This window comes from Fulvia fulva, chromosome 10 (assembly GCF_020509005.1).
Source record: "Fulvia fulva chromosome 10, complete sequence".
Classification (NCBI taxonomy): Eukaryota; Fungi; Ascomycota; class Dothideomycetes; order Mycosphaerellales; family Mycosphaerellaceae; genus Fulvia; species Fulvia fulva.
The window spans coordinates 1,880,674-1,897,090 of NC_063021.1; the positions used below are offsets into that span (position 1 = coordinate 1,880,674).

Genomic DNA, 16,417 nt, shown 5'->3' on the forward strand with positions numbered 1-16,417 from the left:
AGGCGCCCCCAGCGGCACGGTGGCATCGTCTGGCTCCTAGAACATCATGCCGCAAGGGGCACCTGCGCAGACAACAGCCGTTGTTGAGGCTTGCCGGCCTGGGCAAATGAAGATGGGAGAAATGGGAGACCAGGCGGCACATGGCACGCCTCTCCTCCTCAGGCAAGCTCCTGCACTCGCAACTTGCAAGCCAGTCTCGTTCTGGCGATGAGAACAAAGCCGCCGTGCTCTCCGTCCATAGGCGCAGGCTGTACAAACGCCATTGGAGAGTCGGCAGAGTCAATTCGCCTGAAAGCGACTAGCTTCCCCGGCCAAGGTTCAGATTCATCTCGCTAAGGGGACGGGCCCGCACGAGCATCCTTCAAATCTGAGCCCGAAGCCTGTCCTCCGTGCCTCCACCGGCCAAGCACGCGCGACTCACCTGCGTGATGGTGGAGCTGAGGCAGCAGATGAGAAGGGAAGCTGGAGTGTTTCACCATTCAGCTGCCAGTCCCACATTCCACCGCTGAAGATCGAACGTCCGTGCCTTGCAATACTGTAGACCGGATCCTGCCAAAGAAAGCAGCAAGCGTCCCAGTGCAAGACGACATGACAACATGACTTCAAGATGCATGCCGAGTGCATGGAGCTTCATGCACTATGTACATTCAATGCTGTATGCCGTTTCTAGAGACGCCCCGCCAAGACAGCATGCCACCACATCCGACCACACTCACCAGCCCTTCTCCGCCATCCTCTGTTTCCAAAACTCGAACCTCTGCTCATCACAAGCGTCTCCACCTCCCTCCGCCTGCCACAGCTCACCGGGACGATGCTTCTGATCCCCCTTTGCACAGACTTTGGCGAGCTCCTCACCCGCAACTCGCATCCACACCTTCCCAGCAGGCGTCCACAGCTCCTCATGGAAGTTCCAAGCATCGCCTGAACTCTCTAGGATCATCGCCACAGTCTTGAGCCCTAGCCATGAGAGATTGGACAAAGCCAGAGTAGCTCGAGCCTCAGGGCTAGCAACGAAGAACGCGAGGTACGTATTGAACGTCTTCCACTTCTGTGTTGCCGTTGCTTCGTCGTCCTGGCCGCGGTGTTTGACGAGCCATTGTTCTGGGCCTGTGTAAATGTCAATCGTCGTCCTTCGTCTCAGGGAATGTGTGTGGACTAACCTTGATGCGACTCCGTAATCATCATAGACCAGTTCGGCAAGTCCCTCCACAAGGCTCCATTCTCGAACACGATTGCCTCTCCAGGCTGGAATCTCAAGATCCCCGACTTCACTTCAGGGTTGTAAGTCGTTGCTGTCTTGGGCTGCGAGGACTCGTTGATAGCGTCTGGAAGATTTGCAAGTGCTGTCATGAAGTCAACGAGCTTCTTCAGCACGCTTTCGTCCTCGGTATGGAGAGCAGCGTGATGAGGAATCGCTAGCAGTGAGACGTAGGGTTTCTCGGGCTCGTTCTCAACCAGAATCAGTTGTGCTGCATGTTCGGCCGCGGCTTTGGGGGTTTGGTCCCCCAAAACCATGTCATCGACTATGGTTACCAGTTGAGCTGTCGTTGATTGAGAATCTAGAGCTGTCATGTCTGCATTGTAGAGCTGGCGGAAGCGCTCTGTGCGTTGGGTCGATGTGTCGTGTGCTGCCATGTTGACAGAGAAAAAATGTAACCCGACTGAGCTGAGAAGAGACACGATCTGATCACTATATATGCTGTCTGCCACTCGTCATAGTCTCCACGTGTCATGTGGCTAGGACGTTGGCTTCCTCCTGCAGGAATTAGTTTCACATGCATGCAAGAAAATAGCCATGACGTTCACACTGGTGGTCTATGAGGTGGTTACGTGTATATATAGCTTTGTTTACTCCGTGGGCAAACGATGCCGGTGACCCTTTGTAAAATGATGGACTGTAGACATCAACCAAAACCTGTGTAGATTGCAATACTGCTCAAAGAGTGACAGCCAATCCTAACGCCACCACCCGAGCCGGATCATCTACAGCATCTACATCGATCTACAACCACCTCCTCCACCGCCAAACCATCACACCCATCAAGCATCTATCTACTTACACAGCTGGAACCCATTATTCGCCACGCCTCTGTGCGTGATAAGGCCACACCTGACCAGCGCTCCACCATTCTTCTCGGCGATTACCACACGATCCAAGTTCGCCGCCTTGCCGTCCGTGAACGTCTCACCTCCAATAAAGACTGGGTAGATGTTCAGCCGAATGATGTTGCTGTTGCATTCGTCCTTGGGGAAGACGATGCCTTCGCTGTTGCCGTAGTAGTGAGGGTCTGATGGAGGGTCTTGTCAATACCGTGCTATGGCTACGATATGTCTCTCGTTCAGGACGACTTACATGCGGCTGCGAGAATGGGTTAGTGTTAAGAGCGTGTGTATCGCGGGCTGCCGGGGGTTGCTTACTTCTTTCACCAAGTGAATTTGGGGCTGCTAGTACCGTGGTTGGGGGTAGGGCGTTAAGGTGATTTTCAGCATCCGTATACCTCGAAGCGTATCAGTCTGTGTTTGTACATGTCTCCTTAACGCATTCTTACCCCTTATTCTGGGCACTGTTGCCGAAGTAGTATGGAGCTGCAATCATCGAATCAGCAATGCTGCGGCTTCCAGCGCAACACTCAAGGGCTTGTGAACATACCTGAGCCGCATGTTACTTGTGCCCGCTTCTCAAGGAGGATGGGGTTGGCAGTCGCGATGGTAGCGACCAGCGCAAGTACAGGGACTGATGAGAACAGCATGGCTGATGGAGCGATGGATCTGAAGAGAACTCGATGGTCGATGTTTGGAGTTAGATTTGAGGTTCGAGCAGGTCCTTCTCCTGATCTTATAGTCTGCTCATGTTCTGCTGAGAATTCTATCGGGGCGATGCCGATACATCGTCTCATGAGGTACTTGCGGCGAATGCCTGAGCTGAACGCACTGCAACCTCGCCATGTGCCTTCATCGACGATCGAAGTTGTCTGGCTGCATTGTTCACAACGGTCAAGTGGATAGTAGTGTTGTATCTGATCCTTTCAGTGGACCTGTCTCGGACCTTTCGAGTATTGGACGCAGCGAGCGCACGAATGACAACCGCTAGATGCCTGAAAGGGACAGCTGGGACGTAGGGTGAAGGCCATAGTGAGACAGCTTGTGGATCTATCAGCAGTGTACATGAGTGCTCCTTCGCGCTGCTGACGCGGTCCGTTGTCATTAGCGTTGTTGGAGTCTTCCTGCTTTTCGCGGCATAGCGACTGAGCTCGTAGGCAGGACACCACTGTGGACTATTAAACCTGGTGTCGATAGGCGCCTCCGCATTCCTCGCACGTTCCATGAGACCGGGGCTGACTTCCGCTTTAGGTTGCGAAGGAGGCGTTGCAGAGTACGAGGTGGAGGCAACGGGATTTGTACCTTGACCAACGTACAATGTGGCTCTTTGAGGCTCCCCGAGGCGCATAAGATGTTAATGCAAAGACTGAAGCAAAATGACCTTCGAAAGGAAGGTGCATACACAGCTGCGCAGACCTGAACTCGGACCCTCTCTAGGGGCGTTGTCCATCTTCCTCGAACTCTGCGAGAGAGGGCCCATGGTCTGCTGCTAGCGATATGGGGTCAGCACAGCCTCATTTCCATGGCTACATGTTGACCAATATTGTAGGCAAGCATGTTATCCTCGCTCAATAGGTCGTCATTACAGAAGATATCCCTGGATACAAGTCAGAAGAGGTACATGGAACGAAGGAGCTACCGCAAATGAATCATACCCACAAACACGAAGCGGAAAGACAGCCAAGAGAACAGAGCAAAGAGATGCCGAAAGACGCGGACCTCAGTGTACAGTCTCAAGGTATTGGGCCACGAAGGAAGAAGGCTGTGATCAATACGTTGCACACTTGATCCTGACTTAGCTGTAGGATCGGTCTTGGCTGACGTTGCCAAGAGCTTGTCCAAGGAAGGATGAAGTGCATGTATTGTTGCGGAGCACAATCCTGTGAATAGACTTGAGCAGACGGCATGCCACATGAAGTCCTTCCGAACCTTATGTCGACTCCATCGTAGCTCTGAACTGAGGGCCCATCAGACATACGGCTTGCGTGGTAAGCTCGTTATTTGTGCGTTGCATAGGTGACCTTGAACGCTTGATGTTGCTACTCTGAGAAATGCCGAATCGATCGGTGGCTACCATCATGGCCTTGAAAGTGGTGTACCCAGAGGCCATACCATCGGTCATGTAGAGACAGCCTGTAATCAGAGCCCGCATGTGAGCATTCTGGTCAGATCATTTCAACGTCATCTTACTGCTAGATGCAGCAGACCGGTTGAAAGACTCCGTCACACCGGACCACAGGCCGACTCCAGTCATTCAATAGCGCCAACAGTGGATCTCGAGATGCTCCACTGCCTTCCTTACCAACACAAATCCCGCGTACAGTACTTGGGTCGCCTTCAGCTTTCAGCCTGCAAGGAACAGGCCCACCGCACGGAGGACTGTGTGCATATGATGAGGGGCGATGTCACATCCCTTCGACCAAGGCAAGACTCCATATGTGCATCGTCCGTGGCAGGGGCTGGCAAGGTAGGCCGCAGCGCTCATGTCAGTCGAAAATTGTCAGCCCGATCGCGAGGGTACGCTGCGAAGTCGGAAGACATAACCAAGAAGGATCCTGCCATGGCGAGATGGTAGATATAAACCCCAAGTCCACGCCCCAGGCTTGCTGACAGTATCACAGTATCACTCGATTCCTCGGCCATCAACTATCCCAAATCTCTCGAGACTCGGTCACCTAAACGAACAGAAATCAGAATGAAGTCATCTATCCTTATCAGCATGGCCATGGCCCTGTTGCCGCTCTCAATGGCAATGCCTACCACCACGCTACCAACAACTCCGGTATGATCTGCTTCGTGAAGTCCACACAGGGGCTTTCCGTGCACCGATATCGTCGCGAGCAAAAGCTGACACCAACGTCTTAGCTCAATCCACTGCTTGACCCGCGTCAGGCCTCTTGCACCGATCTTACGTGTCGTCGGGACACGGACTGTTACGGCAACCGGTGCGGAGACTGCGATCTGAACATTGGAAAGTGCACTTGTCCTCCGGAGGCAAACGGCGGGCCATGCTGAGAGCCATGCGAAGTTCGGGAAGGTCGAGGTTCACGGTGGAAGGATGCCTCGAGACGTTGAGTCCAAGCACTTATATAGCATGAGAGCGACTCAAGTTGTGCGTCCACCCTAGTCGTGCAGCGCAGTGTCCTTAGGATCGGTTCCTCGTGTGTCCCTTCCTCTCCCAAGCTGCCCACGAGCGTCCAGAAGTGTCAAATTGTCCCAGACGATCGTTCTTTCAGCCCAAGCTCTTGCAATCTATGGCCAGTATGGCTGACGAGCTTCTCTTCGTCCACGGTCCATGATCGCTCAGATCTGGTAAAGAGTAAACGTCGGGAGACAGTGTGCGCTTGAGGAGCCGTATTGAAGGCAGAATATCGATCTGGACGGCTTTGGGCGAGATTTGGCTGCGGTGAGATGATGTGGGATAGCAGAGACAATCAAGATGGAGTGGGAGGCTCCTCCGAGAGAAGACGCGTCAGCCAGATCACGTGATGACGTATCAAGATCGTTCTTGAATTTCAAGGTTCACTTCGATTCCGCCTTCCTACTCATACATAACTATGTACAATAGACAAGCAGCACCCTACTCCTTCAGGCGCATCCGCTGCTCATGCCTGCCGAGCGAGCATCCCACCAAACAAACACCGAAGCAGCCAGCAGCATGCGGCAGCGAGGGTATCATGACGCTCGAAAGCTGGTAGCCGAAACGTTACATCCTTTCATCATCATCCATCTCATCAAATCGTCGCGGTCGTGTCGTACAAGTAGGTACTGTGTATCGAAGAAGCGCTGCTGAAACTCGAAGGAAACACGAGATGCGTCGTCATTTAACCACACGCGCCAGCTGCGAAAGATGTCAGTTACTATCATCACCAGCCGACAGGACGAGGGACTTACCAGCAGAGCTGAATGGCTGTGGGATCATGCCCGCAGCGGCTAGGTCCTTGAAATGCCACTCAGGAGCGGCTTCGTTCTTCCACGTCCAGAAAATCCAGCCATCTGCCTTCTCATATGCTGCGATCTGGGCACGGATGAAAGAAGCAATGTTGTTGCGGTCTGCCTCACCAAGGCCAGCCACGGTACCCTGGAACTTGCCATCGCATGACCCGATGTAGGATGAACCTTGGCCATCTTTGTTGAAGGTGCCATCGTACCTCGCGCCAATACCACGGCCGTTCAACCACTTGGCGCAATCAGTCATAGCACCAGACCATTCGCCTGAGATGGTCCACTTGTTGTTCGCGGTCATTTGGTTGCCGAAGCCGCAGGCGGAGTTCAGGTGGTCCTGGATACCCATCTGAAGGGCGCCGCTGTCAAAGACTTCGTAGTGGTGGGTGTCGAGCAGCAAGTTGGACATGCCAGCACCCCAGTCGTTCCAGGAGTTCACGCCGATGAAGGCATCATGGAAGGTGACGGCCACATTCGAATCACGAAGGTTGCCCCAGCCGTCCATGTAGAACTGCTTCAGGACATTCTGGTCAAGTTGAGGACCCATCGGCTCGTTCAAAAGCTCGATGGCTGCTACTGCTGGGTTGCTCGCGAAGTCATCTCGAATTTTGTTGAGAGCCTTGATTGTATTCGCAACAGACTCGCCTTGGGTCCATCCAACCGGACCGCGCTTGCCGGAGTTATCGAACCCATTCTGGCTTCGCGGTGCACCATGAAGATCGATCATGACTTTGAGGCCGTTGTTGCCAGCCCACTCTACGGCTTGTCTCATGTGAGCATATGCGCCCTGGACATATGGATCGTCCGGTAGAGGGGCTACCGACCAGTATCCAACCGGAATGCGGACGAAGTTCAGGCCCAGATTCTTCATCTGAGCAAAGTCGCCCTCGTTGTAGAACGAGCTCCAGTGCGATTCGAGACGCTTCTTAGCTTCGTCCTTGCCGAGCTGTTGCGTATAGGTATACTCTGGTGATTGTAAGCTTACGAGTACTGATGATTGACACTTCAGCCTTACCATCAACAGCATCTGCAGGACCATTTTCAAATATCGAGGGTGTAATCCAAGGCTCGAGGACGAACCAACCGCCCAGATTCACACCGCGAACCTTCTCTTGTCCAAATGCGAACTTCAGATCTCGTTTGTCGAAAGCGGACACTAATCCTGCTGGTGCTGCGGTTCCGATGGCGGCAAGCAGTGCGACTACTGCCGTTGCGATGTTGAGGATACCCATAATTGTACTGATGGTGTGTTCGATGTCGGTAGGAAATGATACAGCAGTGGAAGAATATTATAGTATCGTCACAGCTGAGGACTAGTCACTGCTGAGTAGCTCTACCAGGAGCCAGGCGAAGTCGCTGACCACGGTCGACAAATACAAACTACAACGTGGAAATTACCTACACGAGGGCCGTCCTCTGTTTATGTACTGACACCCAAGGAAAGCGACAGAGTCGCTCATCCAGCAACGGCTGTATGCAACGGCGAAGATCACACAGCTTGGACCTCCGCAGACACGGGTGTTGGCTTTGCGCTCTTACCTATTGCGAGTAGGCGCCACGACAGAGATCCTTGCATCGTCTCTTGTGACCAACCCCCACCACGCGATCGAAGTACGTGAAATGGCGGTGCGAGCGGTTGACTCGCCAAAGAAGGCTCGGTGATCAACAACATTTTCACCCACTTTCGAAAATCATGAGCTCTATTACGTCGCGAACACCTTGGAGCTGGGAGAGCTCTGGCTGCAGGGCAAGTATGCATCTACGAGTATCTTGCAGGGCAAGAGAGGCGCTGGAGCTCTGGTTAGCATGACGGTTGTGGCATAAGGTACGGCTGACATTGATTGGTCGTGCGATGATTTAGGGAGTGCTGCGGGTTGGCGGCAGGCAGAGCGCCCAACCCTACTTTCTGACATGGCTGAAGAAAGCTCCGGCGGTTACTTGACAAGCCTCTCGTGTTCTGTTCTTATTTTCATGTGAGAGGCGCATGCCTTGCGCCTATATGACCAGCAGTGGCGCGCACCGAGGTGAGCTGAGTAGTTGTTGAGCGCGACGCTGGAGAACAGGTAGCCAACGCCTGTTACCACAAAGCCGGGAGATTGGTTCGACCAGCTCGGCCCAGCTCGACAGCAGATGCTCGGCTACCGTTGTGCGACTGATGTACTGCCACAACTGCCCCATGGGGCCAACTCAACAAGGTGCTGTATTCCAAGGCAGGCGCTCACAAGTCGGCATAAGGATTGGCTGGCCGGCAGGCGAAGTGGGCGCCCGAACATCGTCACTTTGGCCAAAGACAGCCAAGCTTCGTCTATAGCAACCAGCCTATAAGCCTAAATCGTGGCTCGCTACAACAACAAAGCCTCGGGTGATGAGGTTTGCTTTCCTTGTGTCTCGGCCTGGAACTTTGGATGGCTGACTGATGTCGGAAGTATGGATCGATGAGTCGTGTTCACGAACCTCGCGTTGTGAAACCAGCAGCGTTCCGCTGCCACCGGATGCCGACCTCAGATATCGTGCCAACCTCGTGGCGGACATGTAGTCTGTCCTCCACTCTGCTGTGCGACGGCAATATAAATTGATGACTGCGCATGATCTCGGCGAAATGGCAGCAAGGTTCTTCACCACTGCGTTCGTCTCATGCTCTTCAGATTCTGCTTCGCGTGCAAGGCGGGGAAGGATCTTCCCAGTACCATGGTGGATGTCCAATGAGAGCGCCTGGAGCACTGCCCTATAAAGCTATTGTGGCGTCAGTGTACATCTTGCAAGGTCACACGGTGCAACAACATGGACGATCTTATACAGTAGATGCTACGCTGTCACCATGACGGCCGAGACGGGACGGTGTGAGCCGCCATCGGCGAGAATGCAAGAGTCATATGCTTTGGCACGGGCAGGAAGTTGTCAAACAAGTAAATGAGCGGAGGATTCAGTGGCAGTATGTGCTGCCCATGGAAGAGGAAATGACACGTGAGCCTTGGTACACGTGCGTCTAAACGATCTGTCTGGTGATGCAGCCACGAGCGTGATCGAAGACGAACGGAAAGGTCATGCCGCCGCCGCAACATCGACCCCGAAGCCGCGGCTTCGGACGGGATTACTGACTTAGTGGTGCTGTTGTAGGATCCTGACAGATAATCAGTCAAGACAATCTAGACTGCCAAATCGCCCGGACTGTCGACTTACCCATGCGCTCGGCTCATACTTGCCAGTGTTCAGATGATCCATATCTTCTCGCGAAAGTTCGAAGTCGTAGATGTCTCGGTTCTCATCAATCCTGGAATGGGTCACACTCTTGGGCAAGATCACAAAGCCCTTCTGAAGTCCCCATCGGAGCAAGATCTGAGACGGAGTCTTGTTGTACTTCTTGGTCAACGGTTTCAACAGAGCGTCGTCATTTCGTGTTGCGCGGGCCAGAGGCGAATATGCTTCGAGTACGACGCCGCGAGCTTCGCACCAGTCCACGATGTCCGGTCTTGCCAACCACGGATGGAGCTCTATCTGGTTGACGGATAGCAAGCCGGCTTTGTCCTTGGATTGCGACTGCGATTGTCAGTGTGTACACTCTCTGCCTGTCCCGAGTAGCTGACCTTCTGCCATTGCTCCAGCTCCTCCAGGTGAGCGACTCCATAATTGCTGACGCCGATACTCTTGACCTTGCCTGCATCGACCGCTTCAACGAGAGCTTTCCATGCACCGAGTCGGCCCTCCTTTCCTCCATAAGGAGCATGTAGTAAGTAGAGATCGAGGTAATCAAGGCCAGTCTTCTTGAGGCTTTCGTCGACACATCGCTTGGCACCCTCGTAGTTGATTTCCTTCGGAGGGACCTTTGAGGTGAAATAAAGCTGTTCACGAGGGATGCCAGATTTCAGCATGCCTTGTGCTGTCGGTCTCTCGTTCCGATAAGCTGTAGCAGAGTCCACATGTCGGTACCCTGACTTGATTGCGTGGTCGGTCACATCGCTTGCGATATCTGCCGGGCTGAAGCTATGTCAATGGAAGTTCGAAGCAGCCACATTCCTTGACGCTCACGTTTGATACACCTGTGGTCACGGGTTCAGCTTGGTATTCAACGGCGGGCAACATGCGTAACGAAACCAATGCTAAGCATTAGTGGGCTGAACGATAGGAAAGAGTACGAGAGGGACAGTGCTTGGGTCTGATGGACCTACTCCATATCCCAACATGGGAATCTCGTGTCCTGATAGGAGCTTGAGTTTGCTGTTGATGTTTAGGTTGGCCATAGCGGTTGTTGTAGCAAAGTTTGCACGAAGCTGCGAAGGTGTGATATTTGTGTTGATCAATCGGGATCTGCTCAGAGCGTTCATGCCAAGTCGCTTTGATGATGTTTGATGTTGTTGAGTGAATGAATGGTCGTCGCAGTTGACGGCGAGAGGTGTGGGGCATGTGCATCAATGGGGGGTGGGCCCAAGCGCTTGAGGACTCATGATCTCGAACATATCGACCTTGACTTTCCGAGCTTCAGAACAACTTCCGCCGACAGAGATCTCAGCATCATGAAGCTCATCAAATCCAATATCGAGCGCAAGACTGGCGCGGGCAGCGCTACGCTCTTGCCCGAGGAGCCAGAGGATATGGTGAGCGAGTCCGTCTCTACCACAAAGTGCACGTTGATCGCAGCTTCTGACGGATGAATCAGTGGCATGCCTACAACTTGATCAGACCGACCGACATACTCCGCGCCTCCGCGATACGCAAGGTCATCAGCGAGTCTGCCACGAGCCGATCCAGCGAACGTGTGCAGATGACACTCACGATTCGTGTCACAAAACTCGACTTCGATCCACAAGCCGGCCAACTACATGTCTCAGGCCAAGTCGCGGAAGAGAACAAGTTTGTAAAGCTTGGAGGATTTCATACACTTGACTTGGAACTACATCGGAACTTTGCACTACAAAAGGCAGATGGGTGGGATAGCATAGCTCTTGATACGCTTAAAGAGGCTATAAACCAGGAGGCGAAGGCACAGCTGTGGGCAGTCGTCATGCAAGAAGGGCTGGCGAACATATGCTTGATCACAGAACACCAGTCGATACTGCGGCAGAGGGTCGAGGTGAACCTACCGAAGAAGCGATCAGGATCCTCCGACCACGACAAAGCGGTGCAGAGGTTCTACCAGACCACTTTCGAGTCCCTGCAGCGGCAGATTGACCTGGCAGATCCCAAGCCGCTGTTGCTTGCAAGTCCGGGTTTCACAGCCAGCAGTTTTCAGCAGTTCATCAAGACTCAGGCATCGACAGGGACCAACAAACCACTTCAACAGCTGGTTCCGAAGATCACTGTCGCACATTCAGCTTCCGGACATCTGCACAGCCTGAGCGAGGTTCTGAACAGTCCAGCGGTGACAAGCAAGCTCAGCGACACCAAGTTCGCTCGGGAGACGCAGCTCATGGAGCGCTTCTTCGAGATGATGCGACAAGATGATGCTCGAGCGTGGTACGGACCTAAAGAGTGCCAGCTGGCAATTGAACGAGGTGCTGTCGGCAAGGGCGGCGGCATTTTGCTCATATCGAATGCCTTGTTCCGGAGTCAGGACATCAATACCCGGAGGCGCTGGGTCAAGGTCGTCGACGATGTCAAGGAGCAGGGTGGTGAAGTGAGAGTACTCAGCAGTATGCACGAAAGTGGCAAGCGGCTGGAGGGTCTTGGTGGCATTGCTGCCATCCTGACGTATCCTATAGAGGAGTTGGACGAGGAGATACCTGAAGACGGCGGCGAGGATCTGCCTGACGACGAAATGAACGATGATGCGCCGAGCGGTATCGAGGGTAGGAGAGGTGCCTATGAAGAGGACATTGATATATGACAGCCAACGTATCATGAGTGAATGCCACGCTTGCTTTCCCTGCGGAACGTCAAACACGTCTATCTTCCAATGCCTTGTCGTCGCATGCAGGCACAGCAGCAGCCTCCCAGCGCGTCGGGATATGACTGCCCATTACAGTGCGACCTGGCAATTAGCTTCAATTGAGCTCTACCCTGTCCATTCGGAAGCTGCTTCCGACGACCTCAATTCTCAAGCAGCAGCCATCATCCCCACGTGAAAACACTGTTCAATCCATGCTTCTGTCACGAAGAATACCGAGAACAGCTCCCCGATCAATCCCGACATCAGCAATCCTCTCCATCAGGACTCCCTTCCTCCAATACAACACAACACCACCACAACAGACCCGCACAATGACTGAAATCAAGCTCATCAGCACTCCAAAGGCGGCACAGCGTAAGTGAAGGAATGAGTCAGACCATGTATTGAATGCCATACTGATGAAATCTAGCTGTCGCTCCATACGTACGTGCACTCATTGGCAATCTCGCAGCTCAGATCAGCCTTAAAGGCCACAAGGGAACGTAGCTGACAGACATCGCACAGTCCCAAGCCGTCCAAGCTGGCTCCCACATCTTCGTCAGCGGGCAGATCCCAGCAGATGCTCAGGGCAACTTGGTCGAGGGTACCATTGCTGAGAAGACCACCGTCTGCTGTGAGGGCATGAAGAACATCTTGGAGGCGGCTGGAAGCTCTCTTGCTCGTGTTGTGAAGGTGAGTCGGAGCTTTCTAGCGCACTTTACTGGCTCGGGGTCCGAGAAGGACGGCACAGCCTGTCTAGCATACTGAGGCTGTCTATCATGCAGCCTAGAATCGTCGAGGAGATGGGAGCCCATACACTGATACACGTGCTACACAGGTGACTGTTTTCCTGACCTCCATGGACAACTTCGCGGAGATGAACAGCGTCTACGAGAAGTACTTCGGCGCGACCAAGCCAGCTCGCTCCTGCGTGGCGGTTCACCAGCTGCCAAAGGGTGTGCCAGTCGAGCTCGAGTGCATCGCGCTCAGTGGAAGCGGTTGAAGTTGAATGATGAGCAAATCATTCTTTGCTATCAAGATGCGAGCTACTCGTACATGATGCGAAAGCACTCTATGTCATATCCCTGGCAGACAGCAAAAGCTGTAGCCCAAAAAGCGATCCTCTTGTGTATGTACAAGGTACAGAATTCGCGAAACCAATGCAGCCACCCATAGCTTGCGCTTTTGTGGTACCATCTGCAATGCACTCCTCGCAACGCCGTTGCAGGCCTTTTTGGCCACCTCCAGTCCCTAGAACAATGATGAAGCGAATGGTATAGGGTATCGTCTAATAACAGTCCGATCCGTCATAATGCAAGAAAAGCGAATGGACTGGGTATCATCGTAAGCAAACAAGCCAGCGCCCAGTGGTAGAATAAGTTGAAGAATTGACAAATGCTGGTGATCAAGCTGTCGTTCTCCCAGGAAACAGAATGCTCGTATAATCGTCAAGGTTGATCCGGGACTCCGTATATGCGCTGTAAATGCTGATCAAACGCAAACATGTTGCTGAAAGTCGAAGCCGCCATGTAGTCACTGGATAGGCATGAAGGCAAAATGCACAGGCCCCTCAACGGGGCTGGAGAACTGCGAGATTGATGCAGGTGTCATGCCTGCGGCTGTAACGTGGGTTGTGTGGGAGACTTCTAGGTCTTGCCATTTGCGTGCGCAATGGCGCGCTGGCCAGCGTTCGTGGACACCGAAGTCGAGCATCTAGGGCCAAATCAGTACGAGGCGAGTGAAAGGAAAGTCATTCTTTCATACCTTAGCACCAATGATCTCCCACTTGTACTTCTCCCAGTACTCGTGGGCAAGTTTGAGAGCCTGCACGTCCTGGTCTTCCCAGATGCGAAATTTCTCGCGCAGTCGCTTGTACCGCATCTGCAGTGCTGCAACTTGAAAGGCTTTGCCTCTCTCAGTCTGGAAGCGGGTGGCAATGTCCTTCCAGGGAAGGTTCTCATCTTCCTTGAGCTGGACTAGGAACCGATCGTCTTCGCTCAGATCAGCGGAGGCGACGGACGATGTTCTCTTTCGTCGTTTGGACGTGGAAGTGGGCACCTCAGGCGTCTCATCCTCATCCCGTCTTCGCTTCTGGTGCACGGTTTGTGGGTTGGGTGCGATGTTTGTATATGGTCGTCTGGGTTGTGGTTGCCTGATCTCTGGAGGGCTCGATGCCCTGTAGTGATCATCTGTTGGGTAGGTTTGGAAAACATTGGGTGGGAATGTAGATGTCACTGGAGGTGTCGGAACACCACATGTTGCGGTCGTGTACTGTATTCCAAGGCCGCTGGTAGTCCATTGAATAGTCTCTGGTGATGGTCCAAAGGTGCTTGGACTACTCCTGGGCCTGCCGGGATCTTTCATCTGTGGAGTGTACTGTTGCTGAGGCTGTTGAGGTTGGTGAGGTTGGTGAATGCCGTAAGCACCTAGATGAATGTCTGGTACTGATGCACGGGCGCATTGTGTCCATGGCTGACTTTCAACGGTAGACGACGGATATGGCGTGATGTAGGGATCATTGAAAGCATACTGCATCAAGGTCAGTCTTCTGCTGGACGGCGTGGGGAAGCTGCACTCGTTGGTGCTTTGAGACAACAAGCTTGTTGCGACGACATACTGAACTCGGTGCGTACCATTCAGTGCCCACAATACCAGCTGTGGCGTCTGTATGCATATGCTCTGGGTCGATTGTGCTGGGTAGTGGTGGGTATACCTGACTTGAGGTCATCTTCGGCAGTGTGAGAGTGTTGGTGGCGAAGACACATGGAGCGGAAGCGCCGTGAAGAATGTATGTGTTGCTGTTTGTCGATCGGCCGGAAGCCTAGGGAGAGCAGCACCATGTTGCGTGAGCCGGGCATGTTGGTGGATAAGTAGCATGCACACAATCGCTGGCTCAAGGCTTGGGCCATGCGAGGAGCGATGTGCACACTAGGCACGAGGCAAGCACGGACGCAGGGCTGGGTACCTGTGGTAGACTATTCTCAGACGGCGGGCGAGCCTCGAGGAACGCCGCAGGGAACAATAAGCTATGTCTGTGCATGCATCTGCATCATGCATGTGCCTCCCATGCCCTCGCGCGAACCTGCGCGCATTTGGGAATTGGGGGGCAGGATCCAGCATCCAGGGTGCACGCCTCGTGCCGCAAAAGACCTCCTTTGGGCAGATTGCACGACACAGAAGAGCGCCCACCTGAGACCCCTAATTAGCTGGCTTTCGCTGCGGGAGTGCACGTCTGACGCTGCTGGCGCGTGTGGACAGCGAGCAGAGTCACGACCATCACTGCTTTGGCAGCGTGTCGCGACGCTGACTGTTGCGATGCGAGAACACCCATCTCTGACGCTGGCCCGAAATGGATTGAGGCTCTGCTGTCGCAACGACCGTGCCTTCTGTGCGACGAGCGGGCGAAGCTGGCAGAGAAGGCGCGGAGGACTCGAAGGAGGCCTCGCGAGTGGATGTGGTGGATGTCGCAGCTGTTGTTCTACGCGACGCCGTGCACTGCCTGCTGGAGGCTGGAGCCTCTCGAGATTGAGGTGCAAGGAAGCATACCATCTGTCGACCGTCAGCCTTTCCCTTTCCCAGCATCCTGAAACCGCAGGCTTGATTCGACATCGATGCAGCATTACTGCACAGAGAGAAAAGCCTGAGTGGTGAGTGGGTGCAGCTACGCGCCGCAAATTGGTGTGAGCGTTCGGCATTTGCTGTCGGAAATAGCCACATAAATCCTTCCACGCCCTCTGCTACAGTAGAAACCCAAAGATACCCCAGAGCGGCTGCAAATGCAGGTTAATTGCTCAGCCGAATCAGGAACTAGGTCTCTCGCCGGGATGGACATTCAATCTGCATGCATCGACCTTGACTGTCAACGTGGGCGACACGTTCGGATCGTCGCACGAATCAGCTCTCGTTCCCGCTCAGGCCGGAACATCATCTGCTGATCTCGATAATCTCGACAATCATCTCGCAAACAGGAAAGGTCAGCGACTCGCTCACGCGCCCATGCCAGGATACTGCCAGCGTCTCGCACATGGCAAGGAGCGGGCAAACGAAAGCTCTGGGCTACCCCCCTTCGCGTGCTTCGGGCAACCCAATGTCTACACTTCCTCCCCAGTGCTCCTCATAGTCGAAGATCTCCCTCAACGACGTCGGACATGAGCTGGTCGATCTTGTTGAGGGGATGCTCCAGCACCGAATCACTGCCTTGATTCATCACGAGATGCCGGCTTCACGGCACGCTGAAGTGCGTCCAGAGTGCTCTCTTCGGCTTCATCCATTCCTTCTCAAGATCGTCCCTGCCCACGAGCTGGCCACGTTCTTTCGGCCCTTGTTCTGATGCGCCTGGGTCGATCACCAGGTCTTCACCTGTCTACAGTCCCGAGCACGATTTCCAGTACCAGCAAGCAGAGTCAGTCTGGATTGTACGGCCGAAACGGCTACTGTTCCCGTGCGAAGCTCACCTCGGCCGCCCCGTTCTGCTGGTATCATGCCATCACCCATGCGGAAGCATATCGA

General features: G+C 53.8%; 7 protein-coding genes across 7 annotated transcripts; 2 read left to right on the forward strand and 5 right to left on the reverse strand.

The window, feature by feature from the left end:
* Window positions 1-712: 712 nt before the first annotated feature.
* Window positions 713-1,635, reverse strand: CLAFUR5_12087 (uncharacterized protein; the record flags this gene model as incomplete). The annotated part of the gene is made up of 2 exons (XM_047911235.1): window positions 713-1,107; window positions 1,161-1,635. The coding sequence occupies 2 exons, from the start codon at window positions 1,633-1,635 to the stop codon at window positions 713-715; spliced, it is 870 nt and encodes a 289-aa protein (XP_047767489.1).
* A 417-nt stretch (window positions 1,636-2,052) lies between these two features.
* On the reverse strand, window positions 2,053-2,750 carry CLAFUR5_12088 (uncharacterized protein; the record flags this gene model as incomplete). Its single annotated transcript, XM_047911236.1, has 5 exons — window positions 2,053-2,288; window positions 2,354-2,359; window positions 2,419-2,498; window positions 2,550-2,586; window positions 2,651-2,750. 5 exons carry the CDS (start codon window positions 2,748-2,750, stop codon window positions 2,053-2,055), a joined length of 459 nt encoding a protein of 152 aa, XP_047767495.1.
* A 2,045-nt stretch (window positions 2,751-4,795) lies between these two features.
* Window positions 4,796-5,115, forward strand: CLAFUR5_14676 (Ecp48; the record flags this gene model as incomplete). The annotated part of the gene is made up of 2 exons (XM_047913824.1): window positions 4,796-4,882; window positions 4,966-5,115. 2 exons carry the CDS (start codon window positions 4,796-4,798, stop codon window positions 5,113-5,115), a joined length of 237 nt encoding a protein of 78 aa, XP_047767029.1.
* An 809-nt stretch (window positions 5,116-5,924) lies between these two features.
* Window positions 5,925-7,277, reverse strand: CLAFUR5_12089 (Glucan 1,3-beta-glucosidase; the record flags this gene model as incomplete). Its single annotated transcript, XM_047911237.1, has 3 exons — window positions 5,925-5,941; window positions 5,995-7,011; window positions 7,061-7,277. The coding sequence occupies 3 exons, from the start codon at window positions 7,275-7,277 to the stop codon at window positions 5,925-5,927; spliced, it is 1,251 nt and encodes a 416-aa protein (XP_047767494.1).
* Window positions 7,278-9,136: 1,859 nt separating this feature from the next.
* CLAFUR5_12090 (uncharacterized protein) lies at window positions 9,137-10,283 on the reverse strand (the record flags this gene model as incomplete). Its single annotated transcript, XM_047911238.1, has 5 exons — window positions 9,137-9,166; window positions 9,226-9,582; window positions 9,630-10,026; window positions 10,072-10,082; window positions 10,212-10,283. The coding sequence occupies 5 exons, from the start codon at window positions 10,281-10,283 to the stop codon at window positions 9,137-9,139; spliced, it is 867 nt and encodes a 288-aa protein (XP_047767081.1).
* Window positions 10,284-10,556: 273 nt separating this feature from the next.
* Window positions 10,557-12,911, forward strand: CLAFUR5_12091 (uncharacterized protein; the record flags this gene model as incomplete). The annotated part of the gene is made up of 6 exons (XM_047911239.1): window positions 10,557-10,637; window positions 10,700-11,819; window positions 12,176-12,283; window positions 12,339-12,352; window positions 12,434-12,601; window positions 12,747-12,911. 6 exons carry the CDS (start codon window positions 10,557-10,559, stop codon window positions 12,909-12,911), a joined length of 1,656 nt encoding a protein of 551 aa, XP_047767082.1.
* A 530-nt stretch (window positions 12,912-13,441) lies between these two features.
* Window positions 13,442-14,636, reverse strand: CLAFUR5_12092 (uncharacterized protein; the record flags this gene model as incomplete). The annotated part of the gene is made up of 3 exons (XM_047911240.1): window positions 13,442-13,621; window positions 13,673-14,437; window positions 14,526-14,636. 3 exons carry the CDS (start codon window positions 14,634-14,636, stop codon window positions 13,442-13,444), a joined length of 1,056 nt encoding a protein of 351 aa, XP_047767079.1.
* Between the last annotated feature and the right edge of the window lie 1,781 nt (window positions 14,637-16,417).